Consider the following 24,701-nt stretch of genomic DNA (forward strand, 5'->3'; position numbering starts at 1 on the left):
TCTCGGTAATTGTGGCTCCTGGGCTCTAGAACACAGACTCAGTAGTTCTGGCTTCTGGGCTTAGTTGCACCTCCGTATGTGGAATCTTCCCGGACCAGGGATTGAACCCCTATTTCTTGCATTGGCAGGCAGATTTTTTAGCCACTAGGAAACCCCTCACCCTGAGCTTGATCATTTTTTATGGTAAGCTCTAAATCTCCTCCCACAACCCCAGAAAGAGACCGTGCTCACTGGTTCTTTGGACAGAGGCAGAAGGACATAACTCAACCAGCTTGGCTGTTACACAATCCAGGCCACTCAGGAAGGTCACCTGTTTGTAGCTACTGTGAGAAATGCGGCCTTGCTGTGCCTGGTCCCCGTACCTGACAAGCCAGCAGTAACATCTGTTTTGCAAAAGAGTCTGTCCACCAAATGGCACCTAACCCTCGTCTCGCAGTTTCTGTCCTTTGTGTTTGGGGAGTTTGTGTTTACTGTGTGTTTGCTTTGTGTTTACTGGGCCTGGGTTCCTTTCACATAGAACTCCTCGAACCACCAAACAGCACTGATAGTTTTTTCTTTGTGTGGGCTAGCAGGATGAGGTGGATGGCAACGTGGTGACCTGTGGTAGATCAGCTTGGTCCCGTGTCCTGAGTACATTCACGTATGATGTTGAAATGTAGGAAATGTGACCATTTTGATCTAGAAGAATGACAATTTCATACATGTAACTGAATAATTTGAAATTTGTACCCTTAGGTAAGAAAGGATACATTTTTGAAGCCAACTAGCATTAACCCGGAGAAGGCAATGGCACCCCACTCCAGTACTCTTGCCTGGAGAGTCCCATGGATGGAGGAGCCTGGTGGGCTGCGATCCATGGGGTCGTTGAGAGTTGGGCATGACTTAGTGACTTTACTTTCACTTTTCACTTTCACTTTCATGCATTGGAGAAGGAAATGGCAACCCAGTCCAGTGTTCTTGCCTGGAGAATCCCAGGGACAGCTTAGCCTGGTGGGCTGCCGTCTATGGGGTCGCACTGAGTTGGACACGACTGAAGCGACTTAGCAGCAGCAGCAGCAGCATTAACCCAGGGAGGCAAATACAGCCTGTGGTGAGCTTTTATATCACTCACAATATTTTTATATCTTTACACATTAATCGCTAACCTTAATTCAGGAGCTCTCACACAAAATTTTGGATTTGCAGCTTTTCTGCAAGAGTCGCAGTCTTGCCCCGCCTGGTTGGTGATGTCACCTGGTGACAGTGGGCCAGGGGAGAGCGGCAGCTGTGTCCCCATGGGGCTCATGCGTGTGTCCATTCATACCCCGACCAGCTGCTGACCCTCATGGGATCTGACCTGATTGGCCTCTTGGACTATGAGGTTGCTCATGTGATATAAATAGAGCACCTTGAGTAAGATGGATAAAGAGATTTGAAAGAAATTATCAGCTGGACCAAAGTCATTTGTTTTGTTTACTACACACCAGCAGCCAGCCTCTAAAAAGAATGCCTGATACAGCTCTGGTCTCTGCCAAGAAAGACAGCTAAGCAAGCATACTTAAGGAGCTCGCTCGTTCATGTGCTAAGAGATGGGCAAACTCTGGTTAAAGCTTTGGCTGGGTGCTCTTTATTTGAGTAGGATGTGATAGATTGCTTCCCCATCAACCATTCATGTCACAGGCTAATGTTGTGTCTTGTTTTGTTTATCTTTTTGCTTTTTTAAATCCTGACTTTCATGGGAAGTGACTACTGACCATGTCCTAACTTTAACATGAAAGTTCTTGTCCTTGACTAATGTGTATTTTAAAAGTCCTAGATGCTTATGCTACATTGTATGTAACGGTGGGGGAACTGAACACAAAAGAGAATATTCATCAATTAAAGAAGGGCTGAATGAATTGTGGTGCATAGACATTGTGAAATGCTGTGTGGTATCAGCATAACAAATTGACAGGACACCAGTTGACCTGGAGAGTTTTCCCTGAGAAGTACTAGCTGAGATTTAATTAGTACTTCCTGTGTGGTAGGCACAGTTCCAAGGACTTTCCATGTATTAACTCATTTGATCCTCGCAGTTGCCCTATGAACTTGGTACTATTATTGATATCTTACAAGGAAAGAAACTGAGACATTGAGAAGATAAGAAAGCTGTTTAGGGATAAGCAATTAGTAGGTAGCAGGGTTAGGATATGAACTCATGCAACCTGAATAAATAGACTTTAAAAAATCAATCATTTTGTTAAGTTAGATATCAAAAGTACATTGTCAGTACATCTAGCTATAGAATATTAACTCATGGCTGTTCCTGAATTCTCTGGGTTAGTCTCTTTATTTTAGACTCATGTAAGCTCATCTGGAGCAGATCTTAGAAATCATTTAGTCTTCTTGTTTCCCAGTTTAGCCCACCTCTTCCTCCTTTTAAACCAGCTGAATCTTCCTGGTAAGCAACGTGAAACTGAGTCCTGACCTGCAGCTGCTCTCCCCAGTATAAACTACGGATGTATTCTGTCTCCTTCACGTTACAGATGGAGAAATGAGTCCTAGAGAGATAGCCTAACGTTCATTGAGTCAATATTTTCCAGGGATGTGAGACAATTGTGTCATTAGGTGTTGCAGGTTATTTTATTATGCGTGTTAAGGAAACGGAGGTATAGGTAGAAATAGGCCCAGTATCACTGAACCCTGGGAGTCAGAACCAGCATTGGATAGAATCTCTGTCCGCCTATCCTTTCAAGGGTCATGAGGATTACAGAGGCCTACCAGAGGCCCTTCAGTTGAATCTTTTCTCTTAGTGCTGTTTGAATTAATTAGGAAGTTTTGGGGGGGATCCCCTGGTAGCTCAGCTGCTAAAGAATCTGCCTGCAATGCAGGAGACCCTGGTTTGATTCCTGGGTTGGGAAGATCCCCTGGAGAAAAGAATCGCTACCCACTCCAGTGTCTGGCCTGGAGAATTCCATAGACTGTATAGTCCATTGGGTCTCAAAGAGTTGAACATGACTGAGTGACTTTCACTTTCACTTGAGGAAGTTTTTGAGAACTTCTGAGTTGTATAGCGTAATTCAGTTCTGTCAGTCACTCAGCCGTGTCCAACTCTTTGCAACCCCATGAATCACAGCACGCCAGGCCTCCCTGTCCATCACCAATTCCTGGAGTTCACTCAAACTCATGTGTTGGTGATGCCATCCAGCCATCTCATCCTCTGTTGTCCCCTTCTCCTCCTGCCCCCAATCCCTCCCAGCATCAGAGTCTTTTCCAATGAGTCAACTCTTCACATGAGGTGGCCAAAGTACTGGAATTTCAGCTTTAGCATCAGTCCTTCCAGTGAACACACAGGACTGATCTCCTTTAGGATGGACTGGTGGGATCTCCTTGAGTCCAAGGGACTTGCAAGAGTCTTCTCCAATACCACAGTTCAAAAGCATTAATTCTTCGGCGCTCAGCTTTCTTCACAGTCCAACTCTCACATCCATACATGACCACTGAAAAAACCATAGCCTTGACTAGATGGACCTTTGTTGACAAAGTAATATTTTTGCTTTTTAATATGCTATCTAGGTTGGTCATAACTTTCCTTCCAAGGATTACTCATCTTTTAATTTCATGGCTGCAATCACCATCTGCGGTGATTTTGGAGCCCCCCAAAATAAAGTCTGACACTGTTTCCACTGTTTCCCCATCTATTTCCCATGAAGTGATGGGACCCGATGCCATAATCTTAGTTTTCTGAATGTTGAACTCTAAGCCAATTTTTTCACTCTCCTCTTTCACTTTCATCAAGAAGCTTTTTAGTTCCTCGTCACTTTCTGCCATAAGGGTGGTGTCATCTGCATATCTGAGGTTATTGATATTTCTCCCGGCAATCTTGATTCCAGCTTGTGCTTTTTCCAGCCCAGCGTTTCTCATGATGTACTCTGTATATAAGTTCAATAAGCAGGGTGACAATATACAGCCTTGACGTACTCCTTTTCCTATTTGGAGCTAGTCTGTTGTTCCATGTCCAGTTCTAACTGTTGCTTCCTGGCCTGCATACAGGGTTCTCAAGAGGCAGGTCAGGTGGTCTGGTATTCCCATCTCTTTCAGAATTTTCCACAGTTGATTGTGATCCACATAGTCAAAGGCTTTGGCATAGGCAATAAAGCAGAAGTAGATGTTTTTCTGGAACTCTCTTGTTTTTCCGTGATCCAGCAGATGTTGGCAATTTGATCTCTGGTTCCTCTGTCTTTTCTAAAACCAGCTTGAACATCGGGGAGTTAACAGTTCATGTATGGCTGAAGCCTGGCTTGGAGAATTTTGAGCATTACTTGACTAGCATGTGAGATGAGTGCAATTGTGCTGTAGTTTGAGCATTCTTAGGCATTGCCTTTCTTTGGGATTGGAATGAAAACTTACCTTTTCAGTTCTGTGGCCACTGCTGAGGTTTCCAAATTTGCTGGCATGTTGAGTGTAACACTTTCACAGCATCACCTTCCAGGATTTGAAACAGCTCGACTGGAATTCCATCACCTCCACTAGCTTTGTTCATAGTGATGCTTTCCAAGGCCCACTTGACTTCACATTCCAAGATGTCTGGCTCTAGATGAGTGATCACACCATCGTGATTATCTGGGTCATGAAGATCTTTTTTGTACAGTTCTTCTGTGTATTCTTGCCACCTCTTCTTAATATCTTCTGCTTTTGTTAGGTCTATACCATTTCTGTCCTTTATTGAGCCCGTCTTTGCATGAAATGTTCCTTTGGTATCTCTGATTTTCTTGAAGAGATCTCTAGTCTTTCCCATTCTGTTGTTTTCCTCTATTTCTTTGCACTGATCACTGAGGAAGGCTTTCTTATCTCTCCTTGCTGTTCTTTGGAACTCTGCATTCAGATGCTTGTATCTTTCCTTTTCTCCTTTGCTTTTCGCATAGGTGATTGTGACTTTAGAACAGACAAGGAAAGTCTTTTGTATGAATCAGCTGGGGCTGCCCTAACGAAATACCTTAAGAATTGGATGCCTTCAACAACAGAAATTTATTTCGTACTGTGTTGGAGGCTGGGCAGCCCAGTTCAAGGTCCTGGCTGATCTGGTTTCTGATGAGAGCTCTCTTCTCTTCCCTTCCTGTCCTTACCCATAAAGTGAGGGGTTGGACTCAGTGATGATCTTTGAGGCTCCCTGCACCCCTAATGTTGTTGCTCATCTCTCTTACAGTTGAAGGAAATCTTTGGATTCCAAGTGGACTGTTCCAAATTGTCCAGTGAGTGGTTAAATCCTCAAGTGAAGTGACAGTCGCCTCCGGTTGTAAAGCGTCACGTTTGTTCTTTATCAGGATGAGAACCTGCCGGTTGTTCTTTAGTCGGCTGTATGTATAAAGCAATACCGGTCCTCTAGTCGCATGGCTCCAATAGAAGACTTTCCCCACCACTCCCTCCCCTTTGTAAAAAAATGAAAGTTTTTCTTGTTTATTATCACTTAAAAATATTTTTCATACCATTTTTAAAGGTGACTTTCCACCTATAACTGTTACAAAATGTTGACTATATAGCCCATGTTGTACAGTACATCCTCGAAACGATCTTATACTCAGCAGTTTGTATCTCTCACTTCTCCACCCCTATGTTGCCCCTCCTCCCCTCCCCACTGGTAACCACTGGTTATATAGCGTAACCTCTGTATCTGTGAGTGTACGTCTTTTTTGTTATATTTAGTAGTTTGTTATATTTTTTAGATTCCACATGTAAGTGATATCATACAGTATTCATCTTTCTCTGATTTATTTCACTTGCCATAATGTCCTTCAAGGCCATTCATGTCGCTTGCTGCAAACGGCAAATTTCTTTTCTTTATGGCTCAGTAATATATCTATTGTGTGTGTGTGTTAGAGAGAGAGAGAGATCTGTCTCCATATATCTGTTGATGGACACTTAGGTTTCTTCCATATCTTGGCAATTGCAAATAATGTTACTATGAACATTGGAGTACATATATCTTTTAGAATTAGTGCGTTTGTGTTTTTCAGATACATAACCAGGAGTGGAATTACCAGGTCATATGGTAGTTCTATTTTGAGCTTTTTGAGACACCTCCGTACAGTTTTTCACAGTAGCTGCATCAATTTACATTCCTATCAACAGTGTACAAGGCTTTCCTCTTCTTCACATCCTTGACAACATTTTGTGCTCTTTTTGATGATAGCCATTCTGATGGCTATGAGGTGTTATCTCACTTTGGTTTTGATTTGCATTTCCCTGATTATTGGCCATGTTGAGCATCTTTTCATGTGCCCATAGGCCATCTGCGTGTCCTCTTTGGAAAAATGTCTATTTACTTCTGTCCATTTAAAATTTTTATTTATTAATTTTAAAATGTATTTTTTCCCTGCCCATTTATTAGTTTGTTTTTTTATGTTGAGTTGTATGAGCTGTTTATATATTTTGAATATTAATTCCTTTTCAGTCATATCATTTGCAAATATTTTCTCCCATTGAGTAGTTTGTCTTTTCATCTTGTCAGTGGTATCCTTTGCAACTCAACATCCCTCCCCCTTTTTAGAATTCTTCTTTGTGTCCATGTTCTTGCATTTGTCTGTGGAAGCCAGAAGACTTTTACAGCGAAGCACTTAACTGACTCTGAGTGATAGCCGCATATCACATACGCTTATTTCATCCTTTCTGGGAATTTGTTGTCTTCTTTCCTGTTTTCCAGTTTTCCCAGTTTGAAAACGGTCTGAGATGTGGATGGAGAATGGAGGGCTGGGACTGGGGGGAGTTTTATAATAGATAGGGCTGAGCTTCCCATCAGCAGCTCATTAAAGGTGTTTGTTGATTTCTCTGCTGGATACCAGGCCCAGTGCTAACTAGCTACTTATCAGTTTCTCTGTGGGCTCCCTTCAGCGATGGGCTCTTGTTCTGGAGACCTTGCCTGGAAAATGCACTCTGCTATCAGCAGGGCTCTTTGTAGTGTTTGGCTCTGGTATCTGGAACGTTCTGGATTGAGCCCAGCATGCTGCGATCTGCACGCTGGTGAGGTTGATCCAGTGGGACTTTGGAGTGACAGCTGATGGAGAAGCATTGCGGTAAGGGAGAGGGCGGTAGTTGTGGTTCACTCGCTCAGTCGTGTCTGACTCTCTGCGACCCCACGGACTGTAGTCCATCAGGCCCCTCTGTCCATGGGATTCTCCAGGCAAGAATGCTGGAGGGGGTTTGTCATGTCCTCCTCCAGGGGATCTTCCCGACCCAGGGATCAAACCAGAGTCTCCTGCATTGCAGGCGGATTCCTTACCGCTGAACCACCAACTGACGAGTTGATCATTCTGAGAACTGAGCTCTAGAGAGAGTGCGGCTCACTCGGACCTTCCCTCTAGGTTGATTCTCTTTTCTCCAACAATATAGGACAGTGTAGAAGAAATTTTCTTAGCAATGGCAAAACAAGGCTGCAAGGGAAAAGTGTGCTTCTGGCTTGTGGGTAGAAGAAAAAAAGCCTGGACCTGGGAGTGTGGCAGACCTGACTCAGACCCTGGCTCAGATGCTTGTTAGCTGTGGGGGTCCTAGTGTTCTCACATGTAAAACGAGGCTGTTAACAACAACAACAACGAAAAAATGCACAGGCTTGTAACAACAGTTATACAAGGAAAATGCGACTGTATAGTGGGTGGTCAGTATATGTGGATTTACTCCCCTGGTGAACACAGGTGGGGCTTCCTGCAACGGAATGCTTGAAGTTGGAGACCTGTCTTTGGAGCATTTGGGTGACCTGCTGGGTCACCAGGTCAGGGGGCCAGAGCTGATGGTGAGACCACAGGGCAGAACCTTTGCACCAAAGACACTCATTTGGGCACTTCTGTAGGGGTGGGGAAGCCTTGATTTGCACAGGAAATGTCATGCCTCTATTTCATGTGTATCAGGATAGCTGATACTGGTCTCTCCTCTTTTTTGACAAAAATAATCTCCCCTCCCCCATTTGGGTGATATTTAGCAACTCATTTGGGAAAAAGTACCCAAAGGAAAACTTGAAGGAGAAAACAGTCACATCCGCCCCCTTTTGCACAGGCTGTTTCTCTCCTTGGCAGTCTTGCAGCGGGAGAAGATTTATGTGATGAGAATGAGATTTTTGATATTCTTTGCAGAATTGAGATGCCTTAACCTGGAGGTCTTTTTGCCCCTTCGGAATATAAATCCGATTAGAAGCTCTTTGTGCTCTGCCACAAGTCATTACACGTCTACATTTTGTTCTTATAAAATATGGATAATGACATGGCTCTGTCTCCTAGGAGTTTGAGTGCATTAGCTAATGATCATGAAACCTTAGAAATGGGAAATGCATATGAATGCTGAGAGCTTTTGTAATTACAGGTTTGCATCATTTTGCTTGGCATCCTTGAAGAGGCCTGCTTTCAACATGAGAATACTCGGGTTGATTCCTGTTCTTCTAATTGTAGAGCCAGCTTGAAAGAGAGAAACTCAGAGAGTGTTCAGAGCAGAGAAGTCGTAGCATCTGGTGGAAGCCCTCAAGTAGCTTAGACTGCAGTGGCTTGGTTTGCACTGAAGTGGGAGAAGAGCTTGAGATATTGTAAAGTCATCACAATGAGAAAATGCCAGTACCCAAGGATGGTAATGGCTTCCACGCAGGGTTGTAATGAAATGCTCGTGTCCTTTATTCTTGTGACATCAGATATATTATTTTCTCAGCTGTTATTCTAGGCAGCCGTGAACACGCTGTATTGCAGTGGGCTGTTTTGATGTGGGTCACCTTCCTGGATTGTTAAGCCTCTGGAGTGTAGAGACTGTCTTTGTATCCTCTAGAAAAATCCAGATTTTCCTATATCTCATCCAGATAATTATTTTTGAACTTAAGAATCTCTTTAAAAGGATCTCAGATGGTAATGTGTTGAATACCCAAGTTATAGAAACTTAAAAAAAAAAGAATTTATGTGGGTAACCTGACAGTGTGCCATTTGACAGCTGATGTTGTTTCCATTTCCTTTCAGGCAGTGGCGCTACAGCTGTGGTTCAGGCTGCTCTGTGCAAACCCAGGCAAGAACGCGTAGCAATAAAGCGGATCAACTTGGAAAAATGCCAGACCAGCATGGACGAACTATTAGTAAGTCAAAGTGAATGGGATATTGCCGGTTGCTTTTCGTATCTTATGTAGAGATGGGCCGGAGAAGCAGGAGAGGAGAGAGCAGAGGCCACTTGTTTTCTCCCATTTGGACACACGTATTTCTTGGAAAGCAGCCCACCTGGCTTTTTCCTCCTTACGACTGTGTTGTGTAATATACAGCTTACTTTGCTTTGACAAATAGAATTTTACTCAGTCCTCATAATTCCCAGGTGGGGATGATCTCAGTGTTGACACTGCTTTATGAAATGAGGAAATAGACTCAGATGACCTAAGGTCATGTTATACTGAATTGGATGACGAGTTTCTGGCCCTCCGTCTCGACTCGTACACAAAGAGAAATTACTCCCTAAACAATTTGCTGGCCCTTCTGGCTTTCATAAATCACAAAATCTCCTATAAATTTCAGTTATTCAAAAATACCACAGGGTAGCTTGCATTCCTATTGGCGAATGGGAAGAGTTTGTTTTTTTGTTTTTATTTTGGTACAGGCCAACTTGTACTTTTTCTAAGTAAAGTATGTTACATAAATAATTGGAGCTTGTCAGTGTGGCTATGACTATAGTAGCATTGGTTGGTTGAAGGATCATTTGCTTTTGGTTTAGCTGACTCATTATTAAATGAACAGCTTGGCAAATGGTTATTAGTTGCCCAGCAAACTGTGAAGGGTTTGAGAGTTTAATCTCATAAATATAGTTGTCATTCTGCCTGCCAATTTTCTTTTTTTTTTCCTTTTGGTCATTTGTTTGAGGATAATGGAAAACTGCAGTGGAGGAGTTGACTGATTGGTTATCCCACCACTAATCCCAGAACAAATATTAGTCCAATAGCTCCATACAGGCTACAAAGTATAATGACAGTTGGCTCCAAATGAAGAGGCCTTTTGTCATAGTCTACATTGGGAATGGAATGTCATTAACAAGAGCCTTTTGTCTTTACTCAGAATATAGCTTTTATTTCAGGCATAATTACAGTACACTATAGTATAAATTAAGTACAAGGATAAAGCTGTACTTTTCCAGATCTGTTTGGCCTTACATTTTAAATCAGGCTCCATAAAGCATAGTTTTCGCTGGGATTGATACAACAGATTGCTGGCTAAAAGTTCAATTAAAGGAAGGGCTTCCACAATTTAATTAAAAAAAAAAAATTTTTTTTTTGCATGCATTTAGCACTTTTACCCTCCTCAGAATTTCAGCTCTGCTCTGCTCTTACTGAAATTATTACTGCATACTTCTGTTGCTTGCTATCACGGTGACCAATAAAACTGTGTCTATGTCATCTGACCAGTTTTCAAGGTCACTTTCTGGCATGGAAAGAGCTTTAAACAAACTGGAGAGAGCTGTGTCCTGCCTTTGCCACTAACTTTTTTTTTTTTTTCCTGTCAAGTTACCTAACAGCTCTGCATGATTTAAAGAGAATTGAATCACAAAAGCTCTAAGATTCCATTGTTTGTTGCTGTTGTTCAGCTACTAAGTCGTGTCTGACTCTTCGCGACCCCATGAACTGCAGCACACCAGGCTTCCCTGTCCTTCACCATCTCCCAGAGTTTGCTCAAGCTTGTGTGCATTGAGTCGGTGATGCCATCCAACCGTCTCATCCTCTGTCATTCCCTTCTCCTCCCCTCAGTCTTTCCCAGCATCAGGGTCTTTTCCAGGATCCCATTAGGAGTCTCAAATTCTGTGGCTATACTAAGTACATAATAATTTTTTAAAGATCTTAAAGTGTACATTTATCCTTATGCTCTGTTTGGAAATATTACTCTTGAATTTGCTTATGGCAGTTGTATTGGATTATGGTGTTCTGTTGGAGGTCTCACAGTCGTCTTTTTGCCACCAGCAAAATATTTAGACAGAATATGTACAAGGCTTGTATGTACTTGTATCTGATAGTTCTGGAACCAGCCTTCAGGGCTGATGCTGTGGTCTCTGGTTTCTAACAAGCCCTCAGTTGCCCAAAAGGAGAAGGCGATGGCACCCCACTCTAGTACTCTTGCCTGGAAAATCCCATGGATGGAGGAGCCTGGTGGGCTGCAGTCCTTGGGGTTGTGAAGAGTCGGACACGACTGAGTGACTTCACTTTCACTTTTCACTTTATGCATTGGAGAAAGAAATGGCAACCCACTCCGGTGTTCTTGCCTGGAGAATCCCCGGGACGGGGGAGCCTGGTGGGCTGCTGTCTGTGGGGTCTCACAGAGTCGGACACGACTGAAGCGCCTTAGTAGCAGCAGCAGCAGTTGGCCAAAGTCTCCATGTTTCCCCCCTGCTGACTTTTTATCAGCAGTCGGCTGCCAGTGATGACACCTATGTCAGGGTTCTACTGGAGGCACCAGGACTATTGTTGTTCCAGGCCCTTTTCTCTATTTCCTGGGACCAGGAACCATATCAGTGTCATTTGGAGTGACTCATGATTTAGCCAGAGCTGTCAGTGTAACGACTAGAGCTTTATCTAGCTTAGTGCTTGGCTCCATTAACCTGAAGTTTTAAGATTTACAAATTTGCTTGTTAGCAGTTAATTTCTTTCTTTCATTTTCTACCTGCTCCCATGCCCATGTTGTGTTAATGGAATGTAGCATGATTATCTGTTTTTCATTTTAAAGGATGTTTGATTTGTTGCTCTAATCTTTCCTTAATTTTGAGTCTTTGACCTTTTGATGTCTTGATATTTCTAGGGCTGGAGGGAATGGCTGTGGTTCTTTAGGACACACAGCTCCCAGGTTCTCTGCAAGCAAAAAGAAATAGAACTGACAGTGTAGGCTCCTGCTCTTGCCAGGCTTTTGTGGTGGCCGAGCTCTCGGCACATGACTCGTGCGGAGCAAAGTTGCTGTAATCCTTTCAGTGTCTAATCCTGCTGCTGCTCGCGCTTTTATTATCTCTGTGGGTTCACATTTTGGCAGTGTCTGGACATCCGCTCTCCTAATAATCCTTTAATTCCGTGAGTGTGTGTGTATTATACACAGGTCAGTGCTCGGCGTCATTTCACAAACCGTGTCATGTGTTAGCTGGAAACCATTGTTCTTTCAAGAAACAACGGCCACTGGAGTCCTTATCTTGTGGGAGTGTTATGTCATGGAAGTCACAATTACCAGCTATTTGCTGGCTACTGGAACAGCTGCCTCCCCTGCTGAAGCTCTGTCAGCCTCCCACCCCTGCTGTCTACCCTGCCCCTACCCGCCAGCCCTGACTCCCATAGGAAGCCAGATTTATCCTCACAGGTTGAATGTGATGGTAGAGAACGGTTTGGACAACTGGCCCTGAACTGCTTCTTTATGTGATAGAGGCACTCTTTAGATTTTCCCATGGTTGTGGAGTTTATTCACAGTTTGACTGAAGACGATTTATGTGGTCATGATTTCTTTTTTTAATTTTATTTTTAAAGTAAATTGAAGTATTGTAGTAAAGTATTGAAGTATTGTAGTAAAAATAATTTAAAATTATTTTTAAAGTAATATTGAAGTATTATGATTTCTGGGCTTCCCTGGTGGCTCAGCTGATAAAGAATCCACCTGCAATGCAGGAGACCTGGGTTCGATCCCTGGGTTGGGAATATTCCCTGGAGAAGGGAACGGCTACCCACACCAGTATTCTGGCCTGGAGAATTCCATGAACTGTATAGTCCACGGGGTCACCAAGAGCTGGACATGACTGAGCGACTTTCATTTTTCATTATGATTCCTAAAGCAAAGTGATCTTCAGTATCACCTCTGAGAGTGAAGGGAGGAAGAGAAATGTTCAGTGAGATCACTGGGGCTAAATAATTGGTAATTTATGTGAAAATGATGCTCTTCAAAGGAGTACTGTGATATCCTCAGAGATACTAATTATTTGGTAAATACCTGAGTTTCTACGAGCTTCCCAGGTGGCACTAGTGGTAAAGAATTTGCCTGCCAATGCAGAAGAGACACTGGTTCAATCCCTGATTTGGGAAGATCCCCTGGAGGAGGGCATGGCAACCCATTTCAGTGTTCTTGCCTGGAGAATCCCGTGGACAGAGGAGCCTGGCGGGCTACCAACCATAGCGCTCCACAGTTGGACACAATTGAAGCAGCTTAGCACACACACATGTGAGTTTCTATGTTGTGCTTAGGCCCACAGAAAGGATGGGTTTTGGGTGTATACATGAGAGGACAAAGTTATGTGCTCACTAAAACTTCATTTTAACAAAAATTAGATTAGAGCATCCTTAAATGTTTTCCTTGGCATGAATAGCATTTAACCTACTCAATCTAAACTAATTTTCTATGCATTCTTGTGAATTTTCATTTGTGTTTTTTGACTTTGGTCTTTAACATCCTAATCTCTCTGGGTGTGATGATCTTGGTTGTTATTTTTCCAAGAGCTTAGGAGTGTTACTGGTCTGTTCTATATTCTTAACCATCCCAACCTGGATATGTTGATAATGTTGAGATTTGCGATCCCACATTTGTTGTTAACTCCATATTTGTTAATCCCACTCCAGTATAAAAGACTAATTATAATTAGTTTAACACCCTCTGGGAGATAGTTACAGTTTTAGAGCAGAGCTTGTTAACTCCATAGTTAGGAAAACCTTCCTAGATGCTGGTCCCTGGACTAGGTGATGGGAAAACAAAAGAGAGTCTTCTTTTTTGTGGAGCCTGGGACTAGCCAATGAGTCTCTTCATATTTGCATTGGGTTGGTGAGATGTTTGAGCGAGGAATATCTTTCTGCACTTTTCCCTCTGATTGTCTAGAAACAGTTTATCAGATTGATAGGCAGATTCTCTAGTGTGTACCCCACTAAGGAAATTTTCACTTTCCAGTAGGAATTTAAAGTTTCCTAAGTGGGTCTGACCCACACTCTTGCAGACTAGTATATTCTGGTTAAGGATGGCCTTGGGGTTTTCTTGAAGAAACTTGGTTCTCCGGTTTGTGGTCAACCTCAGAGGTCAGGGATGCTACTCGGGGGCACCCTTGGGTTCCCTTAAAATTCATTACGTAAGTGAAGAATTAATCTGCTTGAGTCTTTTTCAGTCTCTGTCACCAGATGACAGTTCCATAGATGTGACACGGCCCTTTCTTTTATTTACCCTAAACCCTGTGTTTTTTAGTCCTTGGGACACACTCTTCTTTGGTTTTACCCAGGGATTGATGAATGTTTTGGTTCATCACCTTGTTTGACATTTTGATCCTTAGACTTTAATCAATCATATCTTTCTCAACTTTTTTCCTCTAGACTAGAATTCTCATATTTTCAGTCTGTCCTTAGTACTGAGTCACAGAAAAGTCAGTATCATTTTCTCATTCTTTCATATACATCAAATCTTATAGTTTAATTCTTAGGGGCAGGACTGCTTTAGGTGTAGGAAAAATCATGGCCCTGGAATTGGGCAAAATGCTTATTTCATCTTTTTTAAAAAAATTTATGTGTTTATTTTAGTTATTTGGCTGTTCCAGGTCTTAGTTGTGGCATGGTGAACTTTTAGTTACAGCGTGTGGGATCTAGTTACCTGCCCAGGAATCAAACCCAGGCCCCCTGCATTGGCAATGCAGAGTCTTAGTCATTGGACCGCTAGGGAAGTGGTCCAATGTGCTTATTTCTTAAAAATAAAAGGAAAAAATGTCTAGTTAACTGATTATATTATATAAAACTGATTATATTATACATTTTCCAGAAGTCTATGGGGGATGGCAAAAGTGAAGTATAAAAAAAGAGAGACACAACTGAAGTTGTATTCAAACTGGGAATATTTTCACCATTTTCTCCTACTCTGAAAATGCACATGTTCTGGGTCTCTTTGTTACCAAACACATAAGTCCAGAAATCTGAGTGGCCTTGTAATGTTAATTTCTCTTTCTTTTTCTTTTTTTTTTTTAAAAAGGATGTTAAAACATTTAAGCAAGCCATTTCTAACAGTCAGTTCAGTCACTCAGTCGTGTCCAACTCTTTGTGACCCCATGAATCGCAGCATGCCAGGCCTCCCTGTCCATCACCAACTCCCGGAATTCACCCAAACTCGTGTGTCGAGTCGGTGATGCCATCCAGCCATCTCATCCTCTGTCGTCCCCTTCTCCTCCTGCCTCCAATCCCTCCCAGCATCAGAGTCTTTTCCAGTGAGTCAACCCTTTGCATGAGGTGGCCAAAGTATTGGAGTTTCGGCCTCAGCATCAGTCCTTCCAATGAATACCCAGGACTGATCTCCTTTGGGATGTTCTGGTTGGATCTCCTTGCAGTCCAAGGGACTCTGAAGAGTCTTCTCCAGCACCACAGTTCAAAGCATCAATTCTTTAGTGCTCAGCTTTCTTCACAGTCCAACTCTCACATCCATATAAGACCACTGGAAAAACCATAGCCTTGACTAGTTGGACCTTTATTGGCAAAGTAATATCTCTGCTTTTTAATATGCTATCTAGGTTGGTCATAACTTTCCTTCTAAAGAGTAAGCGTCTTTTAATTTCATGGCTGCAATCACCATCTGCAGTGCATAAGAATACTTTAGTGTAAATTCAATTAGGATATTTAATTAGCTGAATCAACTACGATAAAACTTTTAAAGTTTCCAAAATGAAATTTTCTCTAGCTAAATCATACATATTCCTAAGCAAATGTAACTTTAGAGCTATAAAAATAAATTACTTTTGCATATATGATATTCTCTAGTTCCTTAAAAATGGTATGTCTTCAATTTATCCAATAATTTCCCATTTCTAGTCCTGCCCTCAGTTGGACTATATTTGAGTAAAGCACGAACACCAAATCGTATGAAAATAATTACAAAGTCAAATGGGCAAGGGACACATGACAGTATAAAATTTGATATTTGAGACTGAAATGCTCAGAACTGTACTATATTCAGCAAAGTAGGCTTGTATTTTAATGCCATTCCCTTGATATAAAAGATTTTACAAGAAACAGACAAATGCAGTTTGTTACCACATATGTCAAGGGATGTGCTGGGATATGAATCATTAATTTACTAATTAGTTCTTCAGTTCAAAAAGAATGAAAAATACTTTCACTGATAAATAGACAAAACACACACACACTTTATAGCTTCCAATTTTTTAAGCTGATGTCCTCAAACCAGTATAATGTATAGTTTTTGTCTATAATAAAAAGACTTGCAAAAATATTTTGTAATTGTGTTAACAATTACAGAGATTAAGTTAAAATGCACCAGAAGACATTTTTTCTTAATTTTTAAAAATCTCAATTTACAAAAACAAAACTGCTTAGAGGTCCCCAAATAGTATAATTAAACATTAAAAGAATGAGAGAAACCTATGTCAGGTAATAGGAGATAACTATTCTACTAAATGAACATTAGGCAAAATAAATATCTAGCTTTATTCTCCAAAATAAGCTACAAATCATAGCTAATTCATTCCTCTAGAGAGGAAGGGAAGTGTGGAAGGAAGGAGGGAGCCTGTGCAGGGCAGGGTTGGAGAGGGGAGAGGAGTGGAAGTATGGAAGGAAATGCGGATCAAGAGAAGCGAAATAATCAATAAAATCACACTGCAGCAGAAAGCAAAATGAGACCAGGGCTGCATTCTGAGGAAAGTGAGCCCATGTTACTTAAAGATACTGTCAGTGAGAACAAAATACCTGTATAAAGATGATACAGTAGAGAGAAGGGCAAATGCCAGAATTTTTCTAGTTCAAGACTGAGAAATTTTTTCATTATGTACACAGGAGAAACAGATGGCGCTCTGTGTACCCAAACCTATGAATTTACAGTGAATTTTTATTGTTACACCACAATACTGGAGTGATTTGACACTACCCCGAATTGTAAAGCACAATTTGCTAGTAATTAGTGTTTCTGTTTAAATGATCTTAAAAGGGGATTTCATTTTAAAAATTAATTTTTAAATTCATAGAATCATAGAACTTTTGGTGGAGGAAATACATTTTTGCCTTCGAGTATACTTTCTTACTGAACAAACGAGGAGGCTGAGGACCAGAAGTGAAAGTGATTCATCCCAAGTCCAGTTCCCGGGTGGAGAATGCAGGCCCTCTGACCCAGGTAGCAACCTGCCCTCTGTCACAAGTTTCAGTATTCCTTACTGGTGCAGTTGTTTTTTGAAATGATTTTGCTCACATCTGTCACCCATCACAAACTAAAATATTTTAATAATCATGACATTATTGTCATGGTGGGAGTTGGTGATGGACAGGGAGGCCTGGCGTGCTGCGGTTCATGGGGTTGCAGAGAGTCAGACACGACTGAGCGACTGAACTGAACTGATGTTATCATCTTTCTTATTTTGGTTATTTCCACAATTAATTAAGCTTCCTCTGAAAGAGAAGGACTTGGAAACATGAGGGAGAAGGCTGGAGAGAGATGGGTGGGGTTTCTGCTGCTATTCCCTGGCAAAACCCCAGACTGTAGTTGTACCCAGGCGTGGGACAGGGCAGGCCACACAAAACAAAAAGCTGTGTTTCACCTCCCATTCTCATCATTTCGTGATGAAGCCAAATGTAGCCGTGGTGTTGAAAGCTGGCCCGGAGGTTTCCATAAATTGGCCAAAAGGAAAGAGTCTCTGTGTTTCTGTTTTTAACGAAGTCTTCGACTTTACTTTCCCCAGTACTCCCAGTCATGGACCATTAAAGGCTCAAACAGCAGTTGCTGATAGCTGAGCCTGGTTCGGATTTCTGATGGCCAACTTTAGAGCTTTCAGAACCCATGAGGCGTCCTTGTTACTGTTTGCCGAAGAACTTTCCCAGTCAACTCTGAAAGAAAATGGCTCTTCCCTATTGAGTTTGCTGATTTCAATATCACTCCTTTATTCTTTGCTTTCTTTCCTTGTTAACTGTTTCAGCAACTTCTTCATTTTCAAGCAAAATTCTGTAGTTTTTTTTTTTTTTTTTTCCGACCAGTTTTTGCAGAAGGCTTATTGTCATGATGTCATAACCAAGTAGGTAGGCCCAGAAATGGAAGTTGTGTTCTGTGGGAAGGAGCTATTTACCCATTGTGATTTCTCTGCTGATTTCCCGGGGTTTTCCAGACCTCCACCTCCTCTGACACTTGACCTTTTACAACAGCTCTTTTTAGTTAACTTTCCTGGTGGCTCAGATGGTAAAGTGTCTGTCTACAATGCGGGAGACCTTGGTTTGATCCCTGGGTTGGGAAGATCCCTTGGAGAAGGAAATGGCAATCCACTCCAGTACTATTGCCTGGAAAATCCCATGGACAGAGGAGCCTGATAGGCTACAGTCCATGGGGTCGCAAAGAGTCGGACACGACTAAGTGACTTCACTTTCACTTTCCACAGACATGATTAAGGCTGTCACAAAATTTGATTCTTTTTCCTAATTCTTGCATGTGTTTTTCCCCGACTTCAAAATACCCAGACCTTCCCCATTTCTAATCTTGTCTTCTGTTTGACTGTACTTGGATAAATAGTTACTAAATCATATAAAAGTAATTCTAAAACTAACTGGCGAGGCACACTGGTTGATATATTCATAAATAGTATAGGTCAGAATATTTGACTTAACTCTTCCTCAAGTAGGTTTTTCTTCCTATTGGTACTCTCGTTCTACAAGAGGTAGGAGTTTGCTATATATGTGCCATTTGATTTTTTATAATTAAAAATTACATTTTTCATGATTGAAAATGACAGTCCAAAAAAATATATTGCTTTTAGAACTTTGTCAATCTTTTCCTTCCATTTCTTGGCTGACATTTGAAATCATTGAAGTTTATGGGTTTTTTTTCCTGTTAAAAAAAAAAAAAGTCAGCTACTTACAGTATTGGGTTATTTGTGAATATGGATGAGATTACTGTTCATAATGATGATGATGTTATGGCAGTGGAAGCTGAACGATGACTTTTTGAAGAATGTTTTCAATTAACCCGGTTACCCTCATATCATTAAGGCGGCGGTCCAACCTTTTTTGGCACTAGGGACCTCTTTTGTGGAAGACAATTTTTCCACGGACTGGGGAGGTGGAGGGAAGATGGTTTCAGGATGATTCAAGCTCATTACATTTATTGTGCACTTAATTTCTATTATTACTACATTGGCTCCACCTTAGATATCAGGCATTGGGACACAGAGGTAGGGGATCCCTGATAAAGAATTATTTAAATGCTTAGAGGGGCTTTGTTTACATTTTAAAGATATATTTGGTTATCTCTCAGATTTGGAAATATACGTTTTATTTGCTAGTATTCATGGGTCACATCCCTGGAGGAGGAAATGGCAACCCACTCCAGTATTCTTGCCTGGAGAATCCCATGGACAGAGGAACCTGGTGGGCTGCATTGCATGGGGTTGCAAAGAGTCGGACACTACTGAAGTGACTTAGCACATGGGTCATATACTTATTTTTAAGATTAAATTCCAGTGTGGAAATGTGCTTTTCCACAAATGCAAAATGTGGGAGGTCACTGTTCTCTTAGCATTCTGTCGAAAGAATTGGTGCATCTCAGTGCTTAACTGGAAAGCAGTGCTTTGCAAACTGCTGCAAATTAGAGTCACCTTGGAGCTTTTGAAAATTTTCATTTCCAGGCTGAGTCCTAAACTAATTTTATATCAGTGGCTCTGGGTCTGAGATCCAGGCATTGGTATTTTTTAAAGGTCCCAAGGCGATTCCACTGTGCATCCAAGGTTGAGAACAACTAGTTTAGAATAAAGTTAGAAGTAGCACCTCCTCAGATTTAACTGCACGTGATATTGGAACTTTTCGCTTCTATTCTTTTCACAGCTATTTGTAAGGCCTCCCCAGAGAGCCATTTTGCTTTTTTGCATTTCTTTTCCATGGGGATGGTCTTGATCCCTGTCTCCTGTACAGTGTCACAAATCTCCATCCATAGTTCATCAGGCACTCTATCGATCAGATCTAGTCCCTTAAATCTATTTTTCACTTCCACTGTATAATCCTAAGGAATTTGATTTAGGTCATACCTGAATGGTCTAGCGGTTTTCCCTACTTTCTTCAATTTGAGTCTGAATTTGGTAAAAAGGAGTTCATGATCTGAGCCACAGTCAGCTCCCAGTCTTGTTTTTGCTGACTTGTATAGAGCTTCTCCATCTTTGGCTGCAGGGAATATAATCAGTCTGATTTTGGTATTGACCATTTGGTGATGTCCATGTGTAGAGTCTTCTCTTGTATTGCTGGAAGAGGGTGTTTGCTATGACCAGTGCATTGTCTTGGGAAAACTCTGTTAGCCTTTGCCCTGCTTCATGCAAAGGAGAAAAGGAAACATATAAGCATCTGAATGCAGAGTTCCAAAGAATAGCAAGGAGAGATAAGAAAGCCTTCCTCAGCGATCAATGCAAAGAAATAGAGGAAAACAGAATGGGAAAGACAAGAGATCTCTTCAAGAAAATTAGAGATACCAAGTGAACATTTCATGCAAAGATGGGCTTGATAAAGGACAGAAATGGTATAGACCTAACAGAAGCAGAAGATATTAAGAAGAGGTGGCAAGAATACATGGAAGAACTGTACAAAAAAGATCTTTACAACCCAGATAATCACGGTGGTATGATCACTCATCTAGAGCCAGACATCCTGGAATGTGAAGTCAAGTGGGCCTTAGAAAGCATCACTACGAACAAAACTAATGGAGGTGATGGAATTCCAGTTGAGCTCTTTCAAATCCTGAAAGATGATGCTGTGAAAGTGTTGCACTCAATATGCCAGAAAATTGGGAAAACTCAGCAGTGGCCACAGGACTGGAAAAGGTCAGTTTTCATTCCAATCCCAAAGAAAGGCAATGCCAAAGAATGCCCAAACTACCGCACAATTGCACTCATCTCACGTGCTAGTAAAGTAATGCTCAAAATTCTCCAAGCCAGGCTTCAGCAATATGTGAACCGTGAACTTCCAGATGTTCAAGCTGGTTTTAGGAAAGGCAGAGGAACCAGAGACCAAATTGCCAACATCCACTGGATCATGGAAAAAGGAAGAGAGTTCCAGAAAAACATCTGTTTCTGCTTTATCGACTATGCCAAAGCCTTTGACTGTGTGGATCACAATAAACTGTGGAAAATTCTGAAAGAGATGGGAATACCAGACCACCTAACCTGCCTCTTGAGAAATCTGTATGCAGGTCAGGAAGCAACAGTTAGAACTGGACATGGAACAACAGACTGGTTCCAAATAGGAAAAGGAGTACGTCAAGGCTGTATATTGTCACCCTGCTTATTGAACTTATATGCAGGTACATCATGAGAAACGCTGGGCTGGAAGAAGCACAAGCTGGAATCAAGATTGCCAGGAGAAATATCAATAACCTCAGATATGCAGATGACACCACCCTTATGGCAGAAAGTGAAGAGGAACTAAAAAGCCTCTTGATGAAAGTGAAAGAGGACAGTGAAAAAGTTGTCTTCAAGCTCAACATTCAGAAAACTAAGGTCATGGCATCTGGTCCCATCACTTCATGGGAAATAGATGGGGAAACAGTGGAAACAGTGTCAGACTTTGTTTTTTTGGGCTCCAAAATCACTGCAAATAGTGATTGCAGCCACGAAATTAAAAGACGAGGAATCCTTGGAAGGAACGTTATGACCAACCTAGATAGCATATTGAAAAGCAGAGACATTACTTTGCTAGCAAAGGTCTGTCTAGTCAAGGCTATGGTTTTTCCAGTAGTCATGTATGGATGTGAGAGTTGAACTGTGAAGAAAGCTGAGTGCCGAAGAATTGATGCTTTTGAACTGTGGTGTTGGGGAAGACTCTTGAGAGTCCCTTGGACTGCAAGGAGATCCATCCAGTCTGTCCTAAAGGAGATCAGTTCTGGGTGTTCTTTGTAAGGACTGTTGCTAAAGCTGAAACTCCAATACTTTGGCCACCTCATGCGAAGAGTTGACTCATTGGAAAAGACTCTGATGCTGGGAGGGATTGGGGGCAGGAGGAGAAGGGGACGACAGAGGATGAGATGGCTGGATGGCATCACCAACTCGATGGACATGAGTTTGAATGAACTCCGGGAGTTGGTGATGGACAGGGAGCCCTGGCGTGCTGCGATTCATAGGGTCGCAAAGAGTCGGACACGACTGAGCGACTGAACTGAACTGAACTGAACTGATGTTGGAACTTGGGTGGATTTCATTTCTCAGCTAAGGCTGAATAGAATATTTTGCTACCAACATCAGATACAGAAGATACAGAAGAATTTATTTAAGATTTAGCTAAGGTGTGAAAATATGCTAATTTGGTTAAGTATAGTTTAATATTTTGAATTCAGGATCCATTTAAAGCATTCCCTTTCATAAAAGAAATTTCTTTCCTTCTAGTGCTTTGCAAATCATATTGTCTTCAGGATGAAAGAAGCGAGGCTTTAAGTTTTCCCTAATTCTTAGTCCTTCAAACTCTTTTTTGTTTCTCTTTGTTCTGAAAGCTTTGCATAAGTGTATGTTTAGACATCTTATTCCAAAAGATTTTGAGGCCGTATTCCAAGATACATGAAATATGATAAGGTGGTATTAATATAAATTAAACACAGAGTGAAATAATAAGGGAAAACACAGGTGAGGATGATGTAGATTCGGGAATGAAGCGAAGAATTCGTGGCCCAGTTAGCTGACCACATGTCACAGGACACTTCTTGAGCCAGAGCACATTTGTTAGGAGATCTTTCTTAGGGAGAGGTGTGTGCTGCTGCCAAGGTCTGTCTCTGTGCCTCTGAGACTTAGTTGGGAACTTGGGACCTTTGAGATTAGTGGTCAGTGTGGGGATCCTCACTCGGGAAGAACTGAGACATCGAGAGGGTGACTTGCAACATTCACGTTAGGTGCTAGACCTTCTGCAAGGAGTTGTATAGATATCATTTTGCTTATTTCACAACAGCCCTATGTAGATGGTATTTTTTTAAGCATTTTAAAAACATGGAGCATAAAAATATTGTGTTAGTTTCTGCTGTACAGTGGAGTGAATCAGCTACAGGTATACATATATCCCTTCCCTCTCAGACCTCTCTTCCCCCCAACCAATCCCACCCCTCTAAGTCATCACAGAGCACTGAGCTGAGCTTCCTGTGCTTTATAGCAGGTTTCCAGTGGCGTCATTAAGCTCTTTACCGAACAAGATACTGAGTCTCAAACAGACTGGGTGACCTGCCCAGGTAACCAGTCTGTGGTCCATGGCAAAACGAAGCTTCCAAGCCAGCTGTGACTTGCATGCGGCCCTTCTTCAGTGGCTCCTGCTGGCTTACATACCTGTTAATCACACTTCCTGCTTATTCTCAGTAATAGGAGACAAAAATTTGGCGGGGGAGGTAGGACAAAGTCCATATAGCAATATTAGAAAATCTCTCATAAATATTTAAATTTTTTGTTGTTCAGTTGGTTAGTTGTGTCCAACTCTTTGTGGCCCCATGGACTGCAACACACCAGGTTTCCCTGTCCTTCACCATTTCCCAGAGCTTGCTCAAACTCCTGTTCACTGAGTTGGTGATGCCATCCAACCACCTCATCCTCTGTTGCCCTCTTCTCCTCCTTTGTTTCATGGAACAGGCATATGTCATGCCCTGTTTTGGCAAATTCGTCCAGGTTGGCCCAGCCGCAGTATGTGCGTGTCCCTCTTGGATCTGGCTGCCTCCCACATTGCTCCCAGCAGAGATGCTGCTGTGACTGCCACTTTGGTGTTAGCAGATGGAAAGGCCTTTTACTCAATAACCCATTTTAGTTTGGCTTCCCCACTCTTGTGAGACATCACCTGTGCTGCAAGAGCAGATCCAACTCTTCAGGCCACAAGGAAGCTTAAATACTGTGCCGTAGCTTGGTTTGGCACTTGATGTGTCTGAGTCTGATTTCACAGTTCTGTCAAGGGAGCCACTGAATTGCGTGTTGTCATTCACTCAGTCGTGTCCGACGCTTTGTGACCCCAGGGACTGTAGCCCACCAGGCTCCTCTGTCCATGGGGATTCTCCAGGCAAGAACACTGGAGTGTGTTGCCATGCCCATGTCGATCTTCGCAACCCAGGGACTGAACCCAGATCCTCCCGCATCGCGGGTGGATTCTTTACCATCTGAGCCACCAGGGCCGCCCATGAATACTGGAGTGGGTAGCCTATCCCTTCTCCAGGGGATCTTCCCATCCCAGGAATCGACCTGGGGTCTCCTACATTGCAGGTGGATTCTTTACCAGCTGAGCTAATGACTACAGTTTTAGCTCATGTGTTGCCTGGATTTCAGAGGTCTGTGAATTCTTCCAGTTTGACCTCCTGCTTTTTTCTCCCTTGGAAGTTTTTACCCTTTGCTGTGGCTGTGAAATTGAAACCCTTTAACCCCACAGTCTCTGATTTCCGGCTTTGCCTCCCGCCGGTTCCGCAGGGTCTCAGTCACCCTGGCAGCACCGCCGGCCGGCTCTTCTCCGTTTCCAGCCCCTGCGCCTTGGTTGCAACCACTCGTCTGTGCTCCTTCCTTTCACATCCCCTCCACCCAGGGGCCTGTCTGCCTGCCTTCCTCCACTTTGTCATTACAAGTCTGGTTTCTGGACCGGCACCATCAGCAGCAGTTAGAAGCCTCAGGCCCCGCCCCAGACCTCCTGGATCCCAGTCTGCATTTTCACAGGGTTCTCAGGTGATCTGTGTACACATTCAGATTTGAGAAGCACTGCTCTAAGTCACACATCTTCCATGGATTGTGTGCTAAATAAAGGAAGAGAAATGAACCCAGTCATTCTGTGGGAAGAAACAAAAAGGTGTTTTTGTTTT

The 24,701-nt window shown here is 42.3% G+C and overlaps 1 protein-coding gene across 1 annotated transcript in view; it reads left to right on the plus strand.

Annotated features, from left to right (window-relative positions):
• Window positions 1-24,701, plus strand: part of STK39 (serine/threonine kinase 39) — a 323,108-nt gene that overhangs the window by 62,663 nt on the left and 235,744 nt on the right. Inside the window, exon 2 of the mRNA XM_069577324.1 lies at window positions 8,940-9,052. Coding sequence (XP_069433425.1) covers window positions 8,940-9,052 — 113 coding nt within the window. The remainder of the gene's footprint in view (window positions 1-8,939; window positions 9,053-24,701) is intronic.

The sequence above is a fragment of the Ovis canadensis genome, chromosome 2 (assembly GCF_042477335.2).
Source record: "Ovis canadensis isolate MfBH-ARS-UI-01 breed Bighorn chromosome 2, ARS-UI_OviCan_v2, whole genome shotgun sequence".
Lineage (NCBI taxonomy): Eukaryota > Metazoa > Chordata > Mammalia > Artiodactyla > Bovidae > Ovis > Ovis canadensis.